At 50.0% G+C, this 20148-nt stretch overlaps 1 protein-coding gene across 2 annotated transcripts in view; it reads left to right on the top strand.

Annotated features, from left to right (window-relative positions):
• btk (Bruton agammaglobulinemia tyrosine kinase) overlaps positions 1-20148 on the top strand; it is a 113708-nt gene that overhangs the window by 83584 nt on the left and 9976 nt on the right. For both annotated transcript variants that reach the window (XM_072270457.1, XM_072270458.1), the window contains 4 exons: positions 4991-5162; positions 18047-18263; positions 19208-19272; positions 19989-20107. In XM_072270457.1, coding sequence (XP_072126558.1) covers positions 4991-5162; positions 18047-18263; positions 19208-19272; positions 19989-20107 — 573 coding nt within the window. The remainder of the gene's footprint in view (positions 1-4990; positions 5163-18046; positions 18264-19207; positions 19273-19988; positions 20108-20148) is intronic.

The following is a 20148-nucleotide window of genomic DNA, read 5'->3' on the forward strand; positions in this document are numbered from 1 at the left end:
GGTCTCGTTACCTCGTGGTGTCGTGTGTGTCCTGCCTTAGCGAACCTGTCCCTTTTTAACCCCCTGCTGGGGTGTCGCCTGTCCATCACTTCAAACAGTTCAGGGTTCAAAGAGGAGCCGATCTTGACAGCTCTCTCTCCCGTCCCTTCATTACACATCTCCAAATGCTGCTCCATTGTTTTCCTTATCTCTCTCTCTCCTGAAGACAGGTGGCAGACCAACTGCTGATTCCACAGGACAGCTAACATCTTAATCTATGTGTATTCTTGTCACACTTCCCCCTTTAAGGATCTTTACCGGGGGGGGGGGGGTAAAAATTACAAACATGAATACATTATTTGATACACACACAAATATACATCTTTATCAGCTATTTGGCTAATACCGCGAGTTTGAAGTTGTCAACACCTGACAGACAGTCAGCCATCACATTTTCTGTTCCTTTTATATGTTATTAATAATCCCTTAGACCAGGCTCCAATTTAGCAAACTTCATAGTGGCCAAAAACACTGATGAATTGCGATCAATGTAACCTCTCATTTGGTTTTATCCCGGACCACAATAACAAGGGTCGTCCCATTCCGACTTAGTTTTCTCTCACAAGGGCTTAGTAGGAGGGGGAGGGGTAGTGACCGCAGAGTTATTGCAAAACTTCCTACAGTACCCCACCATCTCCAAGAGCCTTCTGAGGGCCTTCTTGTCTGTCGGGGTTGGGATGTCAGCGATAGCCTGCACTATAGCTCACATCACTGCCAGCTTCCCCTGTGTCACCACAATTCCCAGGTAAGAGACCTTCGTGTGGCCGAACTCATTTTTTTCAAGGTTCACTATCAAGCTGGCTTCAGACAGCCGTATTAAATTGCCAATACACACCTCTGTGTTCGTCAGCCCTTTAGTCACTGATTTACTCATTCTATATGGCTGTTGTTTGCTAGGCTGACAGACACCACCCAACATCCCAGTTCTTTGCATCGCCTCGGGACAATCAAACACACTGGTGCGAGTTGTTTAATTACTTCTCCTAAAGAGTCGCTTTGTTCGGGGATTAAGGGAGAGACCTTATCAGCAGACCTGGCCAAAACAATAGCCTTCTCCCATCTGGTCGATACCATACTCATCTTTTCAAAATGGTTTTTTTCTCTTATCAGGGGGACCCTAGCTTCATTGATTTCCACGCTAACCTCGACTAGGTTTGTTAGCATATCAAAAGCCTGTGACCGTCTCAGTTCGCGTCGGTCATAATCAATAACATCCTTCCCCCTGGGCAGCTGGTAAACCTCTTTCATGGTTCCACCAACTGTTCCCTTCAGTACCGCAAAATATCCACCGGGGGGGTACCTTGTGGGCCAGGTTAAAAACCTCATCCCCATAACTCTTTTGCACCACCCCCCATTCCTCATCTGCGGGCACGGCACTTGGTCTTCCTTGCTTCCTTAGCACTTCCTCCTCCACACAATAGCCTACTAGTTCCCTTGTTAAGTCTGTGTCAGAGAGAGCTGTCTCTGCCAAAACCATCAGCCCCTCGTCTCGCTCCTGTGTCTGCACAAATTCTTTCCTGGCTACTGCTACGTCTGACCCAGCTCCCTCACTACCTCTTGTCTCACTACACTCTTTCTTTTCACTTTCTACCCCCTTCTCGTACAAGGCTGGCAGAAACGTCTCAGCTAAATTTACTACCGCAGTCCCGGGATGAACCTGTGAGTCCATGGGCGGGGCCTCAATGCTGGCAGGCTGACCTGTCAATCTCACGGCTGGGAACACGATTCCCCCGGCGAGGTCATTACCGAGCAAGACTTCCACGCCTTTCATTGGTAATTCGGACCTCACCCCGATCGTGACTAGTCCAGAGACCAGGTTGCTTTGTAAGTGTATCTGGTGCAAAGGCACGGCTTCTGTCCCTTTTCCAATGCCTTTGATCATGCTGACCTCCCCAGTCTGGGTCTCTGAGCTAAACTCTAATACACTCCTCAAGATCAGTGACTGACAAGCTCCCGTGTCTCTCCAGATCCGTACTGGAACTGGGTTTAACCCCTCCTTCACCGACACCAATCCGGCCGAGATAAACTTCTCGCGCCCTTCCTGAACTTTGGCAGACCTGTCCTTCCCTAGCGGTTCGTTTACCAGCTCGATACAGCCAGTCAAAATCGCCGTTTTTCCTTTTCCCGTCTCCTTCTTTGGGGCAAAGCACCTGGACGCAAAGTGTCCGACTTTCCTGCAATTACAACAGACGACCCCAGGAGACTTCCTACCAGACTGCTCCCGGTCTACCTTATCCTTCTCAGTAATCCCTGGCTTACTTTCTGACTTTTCTGGCGGACTCTCCCCGCCGTCCTGACTACCCTTCTGGTAGCCTTTACTCGGGGCAAACTTCATTTTATGCGTCAACGCATACTCATCCGCTATCTTAGCAGTTGTGGCTAACGTGGCTGCCTCTTTCTCATCTAGGTAGGGTCTCATACCCTCAGGGACACAACCTTTAAACTGCTCAATCAGGATCAGCTGTAGCAGTCTGTCATAATCCCCCTCTACCCCCTTCGAGGCACACCAACACTCACAATATGTCTGCATCTCACGGGCAAACTCTAAATACGTGCGGTCCCACTGCTTCCTTGCATTCCGGAACCTCTGCCGGTATGCCTCCAGGACCAACTCATAAATCCTGAGGATGGCCTCTTTCACCACCTCATCCCTCTGGGCATCTTCCGCAGACAAAGCTGAGTAAGCCTCTTGGGCTTTCCCTTTCAGTACACTCTGAAGCAAAACAACCCACTTATCCCTCGGCCAGTCCTGACTTATAGCAACTTTTTCGAAATGGAGAAAGTACCGATCCACGTCGGTATCGTCAAATGGGGGAACCAGCCTAACCTCCTGGGTCGCCCGGAACCCTCCACCTTGGTTCGGCATGGGCCCCTGCTCTGCCCTTATCCTTAACTTCTCCAGCTCGAATTCCCTTTCCCTCTGTTTCTCCAACTGCCTCTCTTCTCGCTCCAACTGCCTCTCTCTCTCTTGCCTTTCTAACTCTCTCTCCTTCTCTTCTCGTTCCAACTGTCTGTCCCTCTCTTTCTCTTCTCGCTCCAACTGCCTTACCCGGAACTCGTGCTCGAGTCTCAGTTTTTCAAGCTGCACCTGTACCGCGTCTCCGGCAGGTTTTTCAATAGACACCACCTCCAGCTCGCCTTGGGGAAACACACTTTTAGATACATAGTGCTCTACGATAGCTCTGTGTATCTCCTCTCTCCTCATTGTCGACTTCCCTTTAGCAAGATTCAACAGTTTGGCCACAGCTACCAATTCCGATTTCCTGGCATCCTCTAATGCCTCCAAGGTCGGTGCCTTTATAAATTCCTCAGCCTCCATTTCTGCTGTGTGTCTTTTCTTTCTTTCGGGAATTTTGACCCAATCAATTTACTCCGTCCCAAATTTAGCGTTCAAAATCGCGGACGAGAACCCCACTTATGTTACGTACCCCGTAACTGGGTTGCCAAAGCAGCAGATATGGATCACTCAGTTGGAGTCTGGATTACTAGAACTAAGAAAGTTTTATTAAAGAAACAAGCAACACTGTACTCTAATCAGAAGTATAATGAATGCAATAGTTCAGCAATGATAAACATACATGTACACAGAATTAAGATAACAGGATCAATCAAGCTCTATTGTTGTCTAGGGGTAAATGACCAGTTTCAAAGTAACGCAAAGTTCAGTTCAGTTCGCAGTAATTGCTGCCGTGGCGATGGACAGTGGGGGGGGGGGGAAGGAGAGAGAGCAAAAACAAATGAATATTCGAGGCTTCCACACACAGACCTTCGCAGTCAGCTTTCGGGCGAGTCCTTTGTGATGTCATCTGAGGTCACCGACCGTGACCCCTCCGTTTCCAGATACGATCGTTTCCCTGCGGTGAACCTGGCACCCAGGCAAGGGTGGACACACACCAGGTTCCCGCCGATCGTACCTTTCCACCCTGTGCATTTATGGCCCGGTACTTCCCACCGACTTGTGAGAGACGCACCGCTTCCAGGGTCTCGTTACCTCGGGTGTCGTGTGTGTCCTGCCTTAGCGAACCTGTCCCTTTTTATCCTCCTGCTGGGGTATCGCCTGTCCATCACTTCAAGCAGTTCAGGGTTCAAAGGAGGAACTGCTCTTTACAGCTCTCCTTCATTAACATCTCCAAATGCTGCTCCATTGTTTTCCTTATCTCTCTCTCACCTGAAGACAGGTGGCAGACCAACTGCTGATTCCACAGGACAGCTAACATCTTAATCTATGTGTATTCTTGTCACAGAGGGAATGCCAACTCCCAGAGCTGAAATACTGTGTGGAATAGCAGTTCTTATTTGCTTGATAAAAGGGGTTATTTCTGAAGACCAAAAGCTATGGATAAATGTTATCTTACTAAATTATGCAGCAAATAGTTACTGATCTGGAAACTATCTCTTCACTTACCCAAAGAGGCTACGAGATTTGAAGCATGGCTATAGGTTGTCAACCTGAAATTCTAGCCGTCTCTCTGCCTCCACAGTTGTTGCCTGACCTGATGAGTTCCTCCAGGACTTGATTTTTTTCTTCAGATTCCAGCATCTGCTGTCTTTTGTGAGTCCACACATTCCTGCCATTGGCTCCCTGATAGCCTCCCCCTTCTGTTCAATCTACCCACCATCTGTCCCTCACCATTTCCTTACTTACCAGAGTCCACAATGGGCAGTTCTTTATTTTGTCCATGTATCACCTCACCATCTCCAACTCTCCCTTCCCCACCTGACTCCATCTGTCCATCAACCCCTCCCCTCCTGGATCTATTTATCACTTGCCACCTCATTCCTCCCTTCACTCCTCTACGCGGCTATCTCCTCTCCACACTCTCAGTGACGACACAGCCTCGGCCCAGGATGTCGACCATCTCTCTCCCTCCACAAGATGTTGCTTGTCCCACTGAGTTCCTCCACCAGTTTGTTTGTTTTTGCTCTAAGGATGTTTGTTCTTTGTTATCAGGTGCCTGGGAGATCAATCCAGTGGACCTAACATTCTTGAGGGAGCTGGGAGATGGGCAGTTTGGTGTTGTGAAACATGGGAAATGGCGAGGGCAATATGAGGTGGCAATCAAAATGATCAAAGAGGGCTCCATGTCTGAGGACGACTTCATCGATGAGGCGGAGACCATGATGTAAGTATTAAAACTTTCAGAAATGTGGGACTTTCTCCTCTAGACCTGAAGTAATGGTGATGTAACCAGTGTGGGGAGAGTGGAGAGGAATCTTCTCAATATTCAATCTCAGCTGCTCCTGTTCTGGCAGCGTTTAATGAGAAGACCACTCTGTTCCTTTCTTGTTTGGCAGCACTATATTTTTTCCTTTCTGTGAGGTTATTTATTGTTTATTGACATACAGCGAGGAATTGGCCCTTCCGGCCTTTCGAGCTGCGCCACCCAGTGACCCCCGATTTAATCCTACCCGAATCACAGGACAATTTATAATGACCAAGAGGTACGTCTTTGGAATGTGGGAGGAACCCATGTGGTCATGGGGAGAACACATAAACTCCTTACAGAGAGTGGAGGCAATTGAACCCGGGTCATAGTTACTGTAAAGCATTGTACTAGCCACTACACTACTGTGCTTTCCCTGTTCCTGTTCCCTTGCTTTGGCATGATGGACTTCAACTGGCAAATGAGGATAATTTGGAATCTCTGGAGTTCGGACCGTCCTTACCCATTATCCCCTTCAGTGGAGAAACTAAACTCTGATTATATTCCAGCTAGGTTCAGACACTAGTGCCTACATGTGAAGTCCTGATGCAGGGTGTCATCCTGAAACGTCGACAGCTTCTTTCTTCCCACTCAGTTCTTCCAGTAGATTGTTTGTTGCATCTGCAGTCTCTTTTGTCTCCTCCCAGATATACCTTGCCAGCAAGGAAGGATTTACCAGGATAAAAGGAATGCACTTATAATGAGGTTAAACATCTGATACATTCCTACAATAATAAAGGCCGGCTACATCACCCAAACGGCGCCCAATATCTCTTCCAGAACTCACTGATCTGCACTCTACACACTGGTCTTTCCCAAAGAAAGATTGCTGATTATACTAGTTCATATTTCTGCTGGTTTTATGCTGGAAAATGTGATTATGTATTTATTTATTTTCAAAGTCTATAACAGCATTAGAAATAGCAGCAGGAGCGGGCATCTTGTACCAGATCCACCATTCAGTAACCTCACACCTAAACAACTTATAACCAGTTGTTTATCTTGCTTTCTCTTGACTGTCTATCTGTCTGTGTCTGCTTTTCTCTGGGTAACAGATCCAATCAAATCCCCTCCATCACCGTGCTCCTCTGTCTGGCAAAACTGGTGCTCACTCTCAACAACTCTTTTGGACCCTCCACACCAAAGTTGTAGCCATGGGCCCCAGCTTTGCATGCTTTTTCAGTTTCTAAGTGGAATAGTTCATATTCCAAACCAGAGCTGGCAACACTCACCAACTCTTTCTCTGCTACATCGACAAATGCATTGATATTGCTCTCTGCACCCACGCGGAACTCGTCAATTTCATCAGCTTTATCTCCAGCTTCCACCTGTCCTCAAATTCAGTTGGTTCATCTCTGAAACCTCCTTCCCCTTTCTTGATCTCTCTGCCTCCTTCTCAGGAGACAGATTGTCCACCCACCTCTTCTCCAAACCCATTGACTCACACAGCTACCTCAACTACACCTCTACCCATCGTTCACTCACTGGGATGCTATCTCCTTCTCTTGGTTCCTCCATCTCTGCGAGATCTGTTCTTATGATAAGGTTTTCCATTCCAGGACATCCAAGATGTCCACTTTTTTTTGTAAAACAGGGATTCCCTCCCACTGCAATTGACATAGCCTTCATCTACAACTCTTCTATTTCTATCCCTAGCCCATTAGCCCTCAGGCATATCAGGAGTAAAGTAGAACTTGTTCTCATCTACTACCTTATGAGCATCTGCATCCAGCATATCATTCTCCACAACTTCTGACATAATCCCACTACCTTCCCTTCCCCTCTCCTCTCCTCTTTCTGCAGGGATCACTCCCTCTCTCTCTCTCCGACTATTCTGTCTGCTCAGTGCTCCCCATCCAGGCAGTTATCCCTGTAACCATCTCAAAAGTTACCTCTGCCCCTACATCTCCTCCCTCACCTCCATTCAGGGCCTTAAGCATATCTTCCAGGTGAGCCAGTGCTTCACATGTAAATCCATGTATTGCATCAGGTGCTCCTGGTCTGTTCTCTACATTGATGTCCTAACGCAGACTGGAGAACACTTTATTAAGCAGCTTCGCCCCATCCACCATAACAGCCAAGATCTCCCGGGGACGGCCATTTTAATTCCACTTCCCATTCCCCAATAACGTGTCTAGCCATGATTTCCTCTACTGCCAAGTTGAGGCTAGATGCAGATTATAGGAACAGTAGTTTACAACCTGCTTTGGTAATCTCCAGCTTGATGGCATCAAAATTGACTTCACGAACTTGTGTAACCATTACCTTTTGTTTTCCCTTATTCTGTCACTCCTTCTCTGTCCTCTTTCCCACCCTCTCCATCTTCCATCGTCCATACCATCCTCCTTCCAGTTCTCCTCCTTACTGCCTTCACTTTACTCCACAATATACTGTCCTATCACTTTCCATCTTCTTCAGCCATTTGTCACTTCCACCAAAAACCTTCAGCTTCTTATATCAACACTCTGCCCCTCCCCCCACCCACCTATTTCCCCCGTCACCTGTATCCACACACTACACACCAGCACTTATTCCACCTGCCCTCCAGCCATCTTCCCTCTTTCTTTCCAGTCCCGATGAAGGGAAACACTGATTGTCCATTTCCCTCCATAGATGCTGCCTGACCTGCTGAGTTCCTCCATCTTCTGTCAGTTGCTCCAGATTTCTAGCGTCTGCAGTCTGACTTGTCTATCTCTCTGTCTGTCTGTCTGTCTGTTTCTGTCTCTCTGTCTGGGAGCAGGCCTCTCTCGTCTCATTGATAGTGTACTGAAGGCAGAAAGCCATGGCTTGAAAAGGGCAACACTACGCTGGGGCATCTCCAGCTGTAATTGCAGCAACACACATTTCCAACAAAGAAGAAGTTGTGTAAAATCCCCTTAGACTATTTCCTCCTGTCCAATCGCATCACCTGAGGTTGGTGTAGCTCGGCAGATGAACCCTGTCACTGTACTGATTGGCTCACTGGGCACCCACTGACACATGGATGGGGTGGATGTAGGAACAGTTCAGCTGCCAACCTTGCCCCATCTTCACAGGAAATCAATTCCAAATTCAAGGTTTGAAGTTGGAACACCTTTGAAATCCACCACCCTTTTGGCCCTCCTGAGGCAGAACTGAGTTCTCGGAGAGCTCATCTTTTAAATGAGATTTTAAACCCTGGTCTTAAGCAAGAAGAGTTTGTATGACTGGATACAGTGATGTGAACCTTGGCTGTGTAAGTCTGGGGAGGACACTCTCCAGTCCCACCAAACCCGTGAGATTGAGATGGCTCTCCCATCCCGAACCCCGGTTTGTGTCCATGCTGTGTAATTTGCTACCTTATTACAACTCAGTGCCAGGAAATAACAGACAACACTCTGCATACGACTAAAGGAATTATATTTATGAAACCTACTTAACTAAAGGGTTAGTAAAGAAAAGAAAGGAAAAACAAAAAGGGCCCATTTATAATTAAACAGTCAAAAGTACACAAGTTTGAGCTCAGCTTGAACTTCTCTGTCACTCACGCGCTGGGCCCTCGGTCAACGTGAAAGCACGCACCACCTACCAAACGTCGCTCGCAATCCTTCTTGAACAAACGGGTCTCCCATTGGGTCGTATCCTATAACCAGATACCCCCGCCCCCCCCCGTGTCTCCACTCTTCATCTCCTCTCAAACAAAAGCTCAAGACCAACCTTACTGTCCCTCACCAGAAAAACGTCCCCTCAGCTCTCCCATCCTAATTGGATGGCACACATTTCTCCTCATCCCTTATCTTCAACAATAACTCAAACAGGCTGAAAACAGAACAGACTGCTCTTACAGAATTGCCTAAATTAAATGCATACAGCGTAACAGTAAAGATGTGAACCAGGCATTACAGATGTTTCCTAGTTGCACTAGTTCTGTTTCTTGTAGTGATCCACAGTGAGTATTGGAATAACAAAGGATCTTTTCTGCAGCGTTCGATTAAATTGAATTAAACTATCATTTCAGTTTCTTGTATCCTGATTAACTCAGCAAGGTTACCTCTTCCCCACACACCACAGACCTTCACAGTGAACCAGTATGTGTAGGTGCTTTGGAGAGTTTGCGATCACGTTATCGGATTCTTCAATAGTGAAGAAATCTTTCACCACTGACTGGCTCGAGAGTTGTTCATCCCAGTAGAGTGTTCCAACTCCAGCTTCTTCTTCTATCCCACTAGCGTACAGGCTGCAGTAGATCGCCCCTGCGAGAGGGTGAGCAGAGAATCTGGGAGGAGGTGACGGGAATGTGGGGAGAATAAAAGGGGATTGAAGAAGGATTAGTGTGAGCAGGTCTTTAATGTCAGAACAGACTTGATGGGCTGAAGGGTCTGTCTCCATATTGTACTTCTCTGCAGAAACAGACCACAATGGACCACGAAAGCTGCAGAAATTGTAAACGCAGTCACCTTCATCATGGGCACCAGCCACCAGCTTTGGCAGTATCCTGAGAATACATATATATACACCACAAACAGTCCAACTGGAGGGGGCCATCACTTCCCCAGCCATAAGTTGACCCATTATAGAACCTAATGGCCGAGTGTCAGATAACCTCATATAGCGCTTTCTGGAGAAGCACAGTTGTCTCAGTCTATTACTAAAAATACTCAGTCACATTACAGACTCAGTTGCCTTGCAAATGCCGAAATGCCAACAAAAATTCTACACCAGCTAAAATATCGCAAGATCCAGCAATCCTTACCACACCGCCGTCATGGCAGGCTTCAGCAAGCTTTGTACCTTGCACATTCTCTCTTACTGACACGTAGACTGCAATACAGAATCAGAATTATTATCACTGACACATGGTGTGAAATTTGCAGCAGCAGCACCCCGCAAAGAGAGGTGAGGGGTGGGGTGGGGCAGGCATGGGGTCGGCCCCTGAAGCATTGTCAGGGTCAGTGACTGATCTCCTTATCCATGCCTAGTTGTGAGGAGGAGGCCCTGCCTTTGAGCCACACTCCTGGATCCGAAGGTGAGGAGTGTGGACCTGAGGCATAAACAGAACACGTGGAACAGCCCACACAAAGTACTGCAGGAGCCCAGCAGCTCAGGCAGCATCTATGGATGGGAGAAAATAGTCAACATTTTGGGCCAAGATCGCTTCTTGGCCAGAAATGTTGACCGTTTATTTCTATTTCTAGATGCTCCCTGACCTGCTGAGCTCCTCCAGCACGTTGTGTGTATTGTTCTAAATTTCCAGCATCTACAGTGCCTCTTGTCTCTTGTCCCTCTGTTACCAGAATCTGTAAAAACATGGGACACAGGCTCATGGGTTGTTCATTACGGACAACCCATGAACCTGCTTAAAACATATTGTGTTGGCTTTGTTCTGGCCACTACTGTCTACTCCTACTACCCCAAGATAAAAGAGTAGGATTCCCAGATAAAGATCCTTCTGCTGGCCCCTTACCATCATGCTGTGCCCGGACACCAGATGAGATTGAGGGATAAACCATCCTGGATGGGTTGTGCGATGGCACTTGAAGCTGTCTCTAGGATTTGGCTTCAGTTGTGAGAGGTTGTCTCCCAAGGAGCACTTTGGTCCGATGAGCAATTATGTCTGAGCAATGGGGATCACTGAATATTCTATGCTGATGGTAAGGTTCAGCAAGTAACACAGCTCTGCTCCTTGATCCCCCACACCCAGGACTGAGTAGTCAATCGCACCACTACCGATGGATGTCACGTCAAAAAGCTTGCCTTCCCACCGCAGGATCACTACGACTTTGCTTTTCAGAATTCTGTGTGTTTCCAGCCAGAGGACGTGATATCTGCAGAGCTCTCCCTTTGCACTTGCTGGCTGAAGAGGTCTTCACGTCCCGGGTGCCAGCAGCTCGGTGAAACAGGAAGGTCCTCATCTTTTCCCACAGTCAATCACTGCCAGTGCTGGTCCATGTCAATGACTCTTGCATGGCATGAACTGAACTCACACTCTGGGCAAGGGACAGCACTGGAAATCCTTTTAGAGGAGCCTCCAAGGAGATGAGGGAAGTACAAAGATATCCATCCCCTCATGGGTGTGGATTCCATTATCTGCCACTGATCACTGTCCTCCTCACTGCTCACCATTACTATGCTAAGGGTATTCATGAAGAATATTGATATTCATGCCCACAATTTTAACAATGTTGACAATAAATGTAGCACAATACATGCGACAGTAACGTCTATTGACTATATTGTCTATTGATCTCATTGACTATACACACAATTCCCACCCCACCCCTGAAAATTGATCCAGGTTGGTTGTTGGTCCTTTGGATCCCATTGACTGAATGATGTCCCCCAGTAACATTGAACCTGGAGCAATTGGAATTTGCCTTCATATATCTATCCTTCTTTATTTGGCTGCAATAACATCTGCTGTCAGGGATACTGCCCCTGTGACCTCCCCCACCCCAACCTGATAAGTGCCACTTCAGGTTCGACCCTTTCCACCACAGGAAGATAGCCTCACAATCCAAGCTACTCCCTCTCACTCTCTGGGACAACTTTAAAAGCATTGGTGAAGCTGGACCTACCGCCTTCTCTCCTGGTAGGAACCTCACACATACCTTGGCCACGAAGGTCCAACAGCTAAGAAACCCAGTTTCAGTGAGACTACATCTAATCTGCATTTAGCTGAGAATGTATTTTGATGTAAAAGGTTTGTTCCTATGAACAATGGCACAATGATGCAGCAATTGCAATGTATTAGAAATGCAAATGCAGATTCAGAAACTGCAACTGAGAAAAGCTGTGGTTTAATGTACAATAACAGAACGTGAAGTGATTAGTATGCCATCCTGATAGTTAGCATTAAGTATAAAGAGCCCTCTTTAGCCCTCAATCTAAAGCTTGATGCCTGTCTCCTGTTTCAATATCCTCCAAATTCCTCTCTATAAAGCAGACCAGTTAATCTTCCTGGGGGTTAGGTGTCAGATTCTTGATAACTTAAAACATCATGTCACCCTCCAAAGCCACATTAATTCTTTCCGGCTGTGCTGTTCTTGAGGAACTGTGAAATGTCTGAGACCCACAGCTCAGTGTAATGTCATCATGCATTGTCATACAAAGATAACTAATACACAAGTAACCACATGTGAAAGCACTCTGTCCATTAGCTCACACGTCACTTGAACCCTGTCCAAAGTCTTTCAAGTTACCTAATTTAGAGATCATGAGTCTGAAGATTGTGATTATAACTTTCTACTTGGTGCTGATGTGTCTAATCTATTTCCTGGGAGTGTGTGATAGGACAGTGTGGAGGGACCATTGCTCTGTGCCTGGCCATTTCCCCTCATTTTCAAAGCAGTTTTATTCCGTGATTACAATCATTAGATTAGTACATTATTTCAGTATTCCATTGTTCACACAGACTTCAAATTACATGGTCTGCCTTATTTAGGATGCACTCCAGCCACTGAGGCACGCATCAGTCCCCAGACAAACTTCAAAGCCTTCAGGTGAGGCTCCAAGATGATCACTCGTTCTCATGCCGCTGGATCTTGCTCCTTCTCCTGGTCAAACTCCATGCACACTCCGGACAGGACAGGAAGATGTGAGCCTTACTCATGCTGTACCATAGCCTTAAAGCTCACCTACTTTTTTCACCAAGTCTTCCAAAACAGTTGGAAGGCATCTTAGACTTGGCTGTCCTCCAGCAACCAATTGCTAAAGTTTCCCTGTGTGTCCTGTCGAAGGGTCTCGGCCAGAAACGTCGACTGCACCTCTTCCTAGAGATGCTGCCTGGCCTGCTGCGTTCACCAGCAACTTTGATGTGTTATGTTTTGTAACTGCAAAGCATAAAAATTACTTGAAAGGAAAGCAAGGAAGCCAGGTGATAACTCCTGTATGTTTGTTTTTACTTTAAGCAAGGTGTGCACTTATCACATGGTAGCATCATAACATATACAATTCATGTATTATTTCATATAACCTGTAAAGAATGAGTTAAAGAAATAAAGAATACTTACTCAATGTATTTACAATATTACTGAAATATTAAATACGCAACACTCTTCTCTGCTTAGCTATAAACTCCAACTCAATATCGAATGCATCTCAATGATACTCACAGTGTACCATATAATACAACTACAATACAGACATCCACAGCATAGTAAATTTTAAATTGACCCATTCAGATCTAAAGATTTAACAACTGTGGAAGCATTGTTACTCTTGAGAGATAACATTTTTCCTGACCAGGGAGATCACTCTGTTTGATACATGATATATATGGTCAGTTTCTGTTTAGATGTTGCAATTTTGTTCTCGCTCACTTTCGTTCCAGATTGCAACTCAATTGCATCTCTGTCTGCTGTATCCACTGACTTCAATGGATACAGCGATTTCAACTGCTTTTCAAAATGTGAGTTGTGCTTCAGTTTGGAGCCATTTTTGAATGCTTCCTTGCAAAATCCACTAGCTAAATGGTCTCTCAGTGCATCATTATGCCCATCACTGAACTGACACTGCTCAGACAATATCTTCAATTCAGCCATGTACACTGAAATGGATTCCCCATGCTTTTGATTCCACTTATGAAACCCAAAGTGTTCTCCAGTCAACAATAGTTTCAGTTCTAAATGCTCCTGCATTACTTTCACAACATCAGCAAAGCTCATTTTGGCTGGTTTGGTTGGAGCAGTTAGACTTCTGAGGAAACTTTATGTCTTTAAATCCAATGCACTCCGCAAAATCGGGACTTGCTTTTCATTGGCTATTTCATTTACTTCAAGATACTGCTCAATTTGCTCAGTACACAACACCCGGTTATCTCTTGTGCAACGAAACTTGTCAATCTTTCCAATGTAGCCAGTCATTACTGTTCTTTTTAATTTATGATTTTTATTATCAGATACTCTCTGAACCATGAGTTTGTTCATTTTCTGTCTTTTTAAAAACTCTCTCCCTTCTGAAGAGACATGTGCTGCACTGTTTTTTTTAACTCAAGTGTCTCGCTACACTTCAACAGGTAGGAGGTTGTCTCCGGTTCGTTTTCAAAGGTTCAAAGGTCAAATTTAATGTCATAGAAACATATACAATATATGTACACCCTGAAATGCTTTTTCTTCGCAAACATCCACAAAAAACAAATTACTTTGTCACCACTATTCTGTTTTGTAACTCCAAAATTTAAAAACTACTTGAAAGGAAAACAAGGAAGCCAGGTGATAGCTAGTGTACAATCATTTTTACTTTAAGTGAGGCGCACAGTTATCATGTGGTGGTGTCACGACTATTGCAATTCAGATATTTTTACATTAAACTCATAATGAAATATTTAAACAAATAAAGAATGTTTAATCAAACGATATATTTACAATATTACTCAAATATTACTGAGCTCTGCCCATACCAGATCATGCTCTGAGCACAACGCCAGGCACATGGAGGCCGCTGAGATGCAGGGGCCAAACAGATGGTCAGTTTGAGAGTGTCTGCCTCCTGGAGAAGGGTCTCAGACCGAAACATCAACTGTGTGCCTCACCCTGGGGGTGTGCGGTGGGACAGTGCAGAGGGAGCTCCACTCTGTGCCTCACCCTGGGGGTGTGCGGTGGGACGGTGCAGAGGGAGCTCCGCTCTGTGCCTCACCCTGGGGGTGTGTGGTGGGACGGTGCAGAGGGAGCTCCACTCTGTGCCTCACCCTGGGATGGGACAGTGCAGAGGGAGCTCCGCTCTGTGCCTCACCCTGGGGGTGAGCGGTGGGACAGTGCAGAGGGAGCTCCACTCTGTGCCTCACCCTGGGGGTGTGCGGTGGGACAGTGCGGAGGAAGCTCCGCTCTGTGCCTCACCCTGGGATGGGACAGTGCAGAGGGAGCTCCGCTCTGTGCCTCACCCTAGGGGTTTGTGATGGGACAGTGCAGAGGGAGCTCCGCTCTGTGCCTCACCCTGGGGGTGTGCGGTGGGACGGTGCAAAGGGATCTCCACTCTGTGCCTCACCCTGGGGGTGTGCAGTGGGACAGTGCAGAGGGAGCTCCACTCTGTGCCTCACCCTGGGGGTGTGCAGTGGGACAGTGCAGAGGGAGCTCTGCTCTGTGCCTCACCCTGGGGGTGTGCGATGGGACAGTGCAGAGGGAGCTCCGCTCTGTGCCTCAGATGGGACAGTGCAGAGGGAGCTCCGCTCTGTGCCTCACCCTGGGGGTGTGCGGTGGGACGGTGCAGAGGGAGCTCCGCTCTGTGCCTCACCCTGGGGCTGTGCGGTGGGACGGTGCAGAGGGAGCTCCGCTCTGTGCCTCACCCTGGGGGTTTGTGATGGGACGGTGCAGAGGGAGCTCCGCTCTGTGCCTCACCCTGGGGGTGTGCGGTAGGACGGTGCAGAGGGAGCTCCACTCTGTGCCTCACCCTGGGGGTGTGCGGTGGGACAGTGCAGAGGGAGCTCCGCTCTGTGCCTCACCCTGGGGGTGTGTGATGGGACAGTAAAGAGGGAGCTCCGCTCTGTGCCTCACCCTGGGGGTGTGCGGTGGGACGGTGCAGAGGGGGCTCCGCTCTGTGCCTCACCCTGGGGGTTTGTGATGGGACAGTGCAGAGGGCGCTCCGCTCTGTGCCTCACCCTGGAGGTGTGCGGTAGGACGGTGCAGAGGGAGCTCCACTCTGTGCCTCACCCTGGGGGTGTGTGATGGGACAGTGCAGAGGGAGCTCCACTCTGTGCCTCACCCTGGGGGTGTGCGGTGGACAGTGCGGAGGAAGCTCCGCTCTGCGCCTCACCCTGGGATGGGACAGTGCAGAGGGAGCTCCGCTCTGTGCCTCACCCTAGGGGTTTGTGATGGGACAGTGCGGAGGAAGCTCCGCTCTGTGCCTCACCCTGGGGGTGTGCGGTGGGACGGTGCAGAGGGAGCTCCGCTCTGTGCCTCACCCTGGGGGTTTGTGATGGGACGGTGCAGAGGGAGCTCCACTCTGCGCCTCACCCTGGGGGTGGTGCGGTGGGACAGTGCAGAGGGAGCTCCGCTCTGTGCCTCACCCTGGGGGTGTGCGGTGGGACAGTGTGGAGGGAGCTCCGCTCTGTGCCTCACCCTGGGGGTTTGTGATGGGACAGTGCAGAGGGAGCTCCGCTCTGTGCCTCACCCTGGGGGTGTGCGGTAGGACGGTGCAGAGGGAGCTCCACTCTGTGCCTCACCCTGGGGGTGTGTGATGGGACAGTGCAGAGGGAGCTCCACTCTGTGCCTCACCCTGGGGGTGTGCGGTGGGACAGTGCGGAGGAAGCTCCACTCTGCGCCTCACCCTGGGATGGGACAGTGCAGAGGGAGCTCCGCTCTGTGCCTCACCCTGGGGGTTTGTGATGGGACGGTGTAGAGGGAGCTCCGCTCTGTGCCTCACCCTGGGGGTGTGCAGTGGGACAGTGCGGAGGGAGCTCCGCTCTGTGCCTCACCCTGGGGGTTTGTGATGGGACGGTGCAGAGGGAGCTCCACTCTGCGCCTCACTCTGGGGGTGTGCGGTGGGACGGTGCAGAGGGAGCTCCACTCTGTGCCTCACCCTGGGGGTTTGTGATGGGACAGTGCAGAGGGAGCTCTGCTCTGTGCCTCACCCTGGGAGTTTGTGATGGGATGGTGCAGAGGGAGCTCCACTCTGTGCCTCACCCTGGGGGTGGTGCGGTGGGACGGTGCGGAGGGAGCTCGGCTCTGTGCTTCACCCTGGGGGTTTGTGATGGGACAGTGCAGAGGGAGCTCCACTCTGTGCCTCACCCTGGGGGTGTGCGGTGGGACAGTGCGGAGGAAGCTCCACTCTGCGCCTCACCCTGGGATGGGACAGTGCAGAGGGAGCTCCGCTCTGTGCCTCACCCTGGGGGTTTGTGATGGGACGGTGTAGAGGGAGCTCCGCTCTGTGCCTCACCCTGGGGGTGTGCAGTGGGACAGTGCGGAGGGAGCTCCGCTCTGTGCCTCACCCTGGGGGTTTGTGATGGGACGGTGCAGAGGGAGCTCCACTCTGCGCCTCACTCTGGGGGTGTGCGGTGGGACGGTGCAGAGGGAGCTCCGCTCTGTGCCTCACCCTGGGGGTGTGCGGTAGGACGGTGCAGAGGGAGCTCCACTCTGTGCCTCACCCTGGGGGTGTGTGATGGGACAGTGCAGAGGGAGCTCCACTCTGTGCCTCACCCTGGGGGTGTGCGGTGGGACAGTGCGGAGGAAGCTCCACTCTGCGCCTCACCCTGGGATGGGACAGTGCAGAGGGAGCTCCGCTCTGTGCCTCACCCTGGGGGTTTGTGATGGGACGGTGTAGAGGGAGCTCCGCTCTGTGCCTCACCCTGGGGGTGTGCAGTGGGACAGTGCGGAGGGAGCTCCGCTCTGTGCCTCACCCTGGGGGTTTGTGATGGGACGGTGCAGAGGGAGCTCCACTCTGCGCCTCACTCTGGGGGTGTGCGGTGGGACGGTGCAGAGGGAGCTCCACTCTGTGCCTCACCCTGGGGGTTTGTGATGGGACAGTGCAGAGGGAGCTCTGCTCTGTGCCTCACCCTGGGAGTTTGTGATGGGATGGTGCAGAGGGAGCTCCACTCTGTGCCTCACCCTGGGGGTGGTGCGGTGGGACGGTGCGGAGGGAGCTCGGCTCTGTGCTTCACCCTGGGGGTGGTGCGGTGGGACGGTGCAGAGGGAGCTCCGCTCTGTGCCTCAGCCTGGGGGTTTGTGATGGGACGGTGCAGAGGGAGCTCCGCTCTGTGCCTCACCCTGGGGGTGTGCGGTGGGACAGTGCCGAGGGCGCTCCGCTCTGTGCCTCACCCTGGGGGTGTGTGGTGGGACAGTGCAGAGGGAGCTGTGGGAACTGTAAGTGCGTTGTTGAGTTGGTAAGCCACCATGTCCAATGTTCTGTCTTGATAGGAAGCTGAACTATCCCAAGTTGGTGCAGTTATATGGTGTTTGCACTAAACAAAGACCCATCTACATTGTCACTGAGTTTATGTCCAATGGCTGCTTGTTGGACTACCTGAAGAAATGGGGAAGAAAGCTGAGTAGCCTCCAGCTGTTGGAGATGAGCAAAGACGTATGTGAGGCCATGGCTTACCTGGAGTCTTACAAATTCCTGCACAGGGACCTGGTAAGGATGGAGGGTCAGAATGTGGGTTGTCCTCCCTCACAGTGAGGGAGTGAGAAACATGTGGGGTCAGCAAAGGATCAAGGGAAGAAGGAATGTTTACAGTATAGTGGAGCAAGAGGTGACCTGTCACAATCTGCCAATGTTCTTTACCTGTGTCCAATTACCATAGTTACCAGGATCTGAGATTGTGGATTGTTAGTCAATCAGAGAGAAAACCCTCAGGGTTGAGACTCCTGAGGGACAGCAGGAGGGGGCGTGAGGAAAGGGGGCAGAGTGGGAGCGGATTGACCCTTAGCGAGGGTAGGAGTAGGAAGGGGGCAGAGAGAGTCCATGGTTAATGTATGGACATGGGAACGGAATGGGGAGCAGATGTCAGTGAGAGTGGGTGAAGAGGGAGGGTTCTGATGGGAGTGGTCCCATCTCCAGTGAGAGAGGAAGCAGGAATCCCATACAGTGAGCAGGGTTGGACTCTTCCCAATGTTCCCACACTCTTGGGGAGTAAGGGGAGAGTGGACAAGGGATGAAGGGGGAATCAGAGAATGGGAAACAGGGAATGTCTCGGGGGGCTGGGATTAGACCAGAAGAGGATGCAGTTAACCTGAGGAAGGCACCACCGAGTGAAATGAGGAGCTATGGGGGTGGGGGGAGGGAGTAACAGAGGGGCCCTCAGTGTCTGTGTGATGAGGGAGGGAGTGGTTAGAGGGAATGTTGGAGGGGAGGGACAGGAGATAGGGAGGGGTGTCAAGAGCAGGGGCATCAGCCACCTGCCTTACTGGGGCTCAGACTTTGCAGATCTGCAGATCAGAGGCTGTGGAGTAGGGATAGAGGGGAAAGGTGATGGTGCTGTCCCAGGGCAGCAGATAGTGACCAGCAGTCAAACTGGCTTTGACCAGGGGCCAGAGACCACGCTCTCACTCCTCCCATTTTCTGCTCTTACACCGCAGGCAGCCAGGAACTGCCTGGTGGACGAGGCAGGCACGGTGAAGGTGTCTGACTTTGGGCTAAGCAGGTGAGCACGTTCAATGCACTAGGATTATCGCTGGGGAAGGGCACTGCTCCCTGCTCTGCTTGTAGAGAGCACGTATCAGGCTCCGGGAAGGGTGGGAGAACATCTCAGTGGTTTTGCCAAGTTCGCCCTCTGCATAACCTCTAGCCTCCAAGAGGACCACAACCTTGTTGTAGGGTTTGGAGGCTTGCATGCCTCAATGACCCAGAGGGCTATGTTGGCTGGAGTTGGCCTTGTGCTTTGGCTCTTGGTAGGGCCATCCATGCCAAACAGGTCAAAGGGTAGCAGCCAGACTAGGAGTGGTCCATCAGTCCTCTAGCTTTGGGGGTTCAGCACAGGGTTTACAACCCTGATTGGTAAAACAAAACTGTTATGGAAACAGCAATGAAGAATCCTTCTACATCTGAGTGTGACGGTATTCCTGAGTCTCCACCCGGGACTTTCATGACTGACATGGTGAAGGAAGCCGTGAACTGCAGGGATAGACACCTTCACTGCTGCCCCAATACCAGCAGCGTAAGGGGCAGTAGGGTTATACACCTCTACTCTGAAATCCCCTGCCCCTTTTTGCCCAGATGACTGTTCCATGGACCCTTACTAGGTTCCCCAGTTTCTTTCTCGGCCCATCTGCCAACAACCACATCACCTTTCCCTCTGGAACTACGGTGAGGAGGGAGTGCTACAGCGGAGCCCTGTGACTACTGGTCTCTTTGCCTTAGGTATGTTCTCGACGACGAGTACACCAGCTCACAGGGTTCCAAGTTCCCCGTGCGATGGTCTCCGCCTGAGGTCCTCAACTTCTCTCGATTCAGCAGCAAGTCTGACGTCTGGGCCTTTGGTGAGTACTCCATGGAGACCAGTCTCTGCATGACCTGCGGA

The sequence above is a fragment of the Mobula birostris genome, chromosome 10, assembly GCF_030028105.1.
Source record: "Mobula birostris isolate sMobBir1 chromosome 10, sMobBir1.hap1, whole genome shotgun sequence".
Classification (NCBI taxonomy): Eukaryota; Metazoa; Chordata; class Chondrichthyes; order Myliobatiformes; family Myliobatidae; genus Mobula; species Mobula birostris.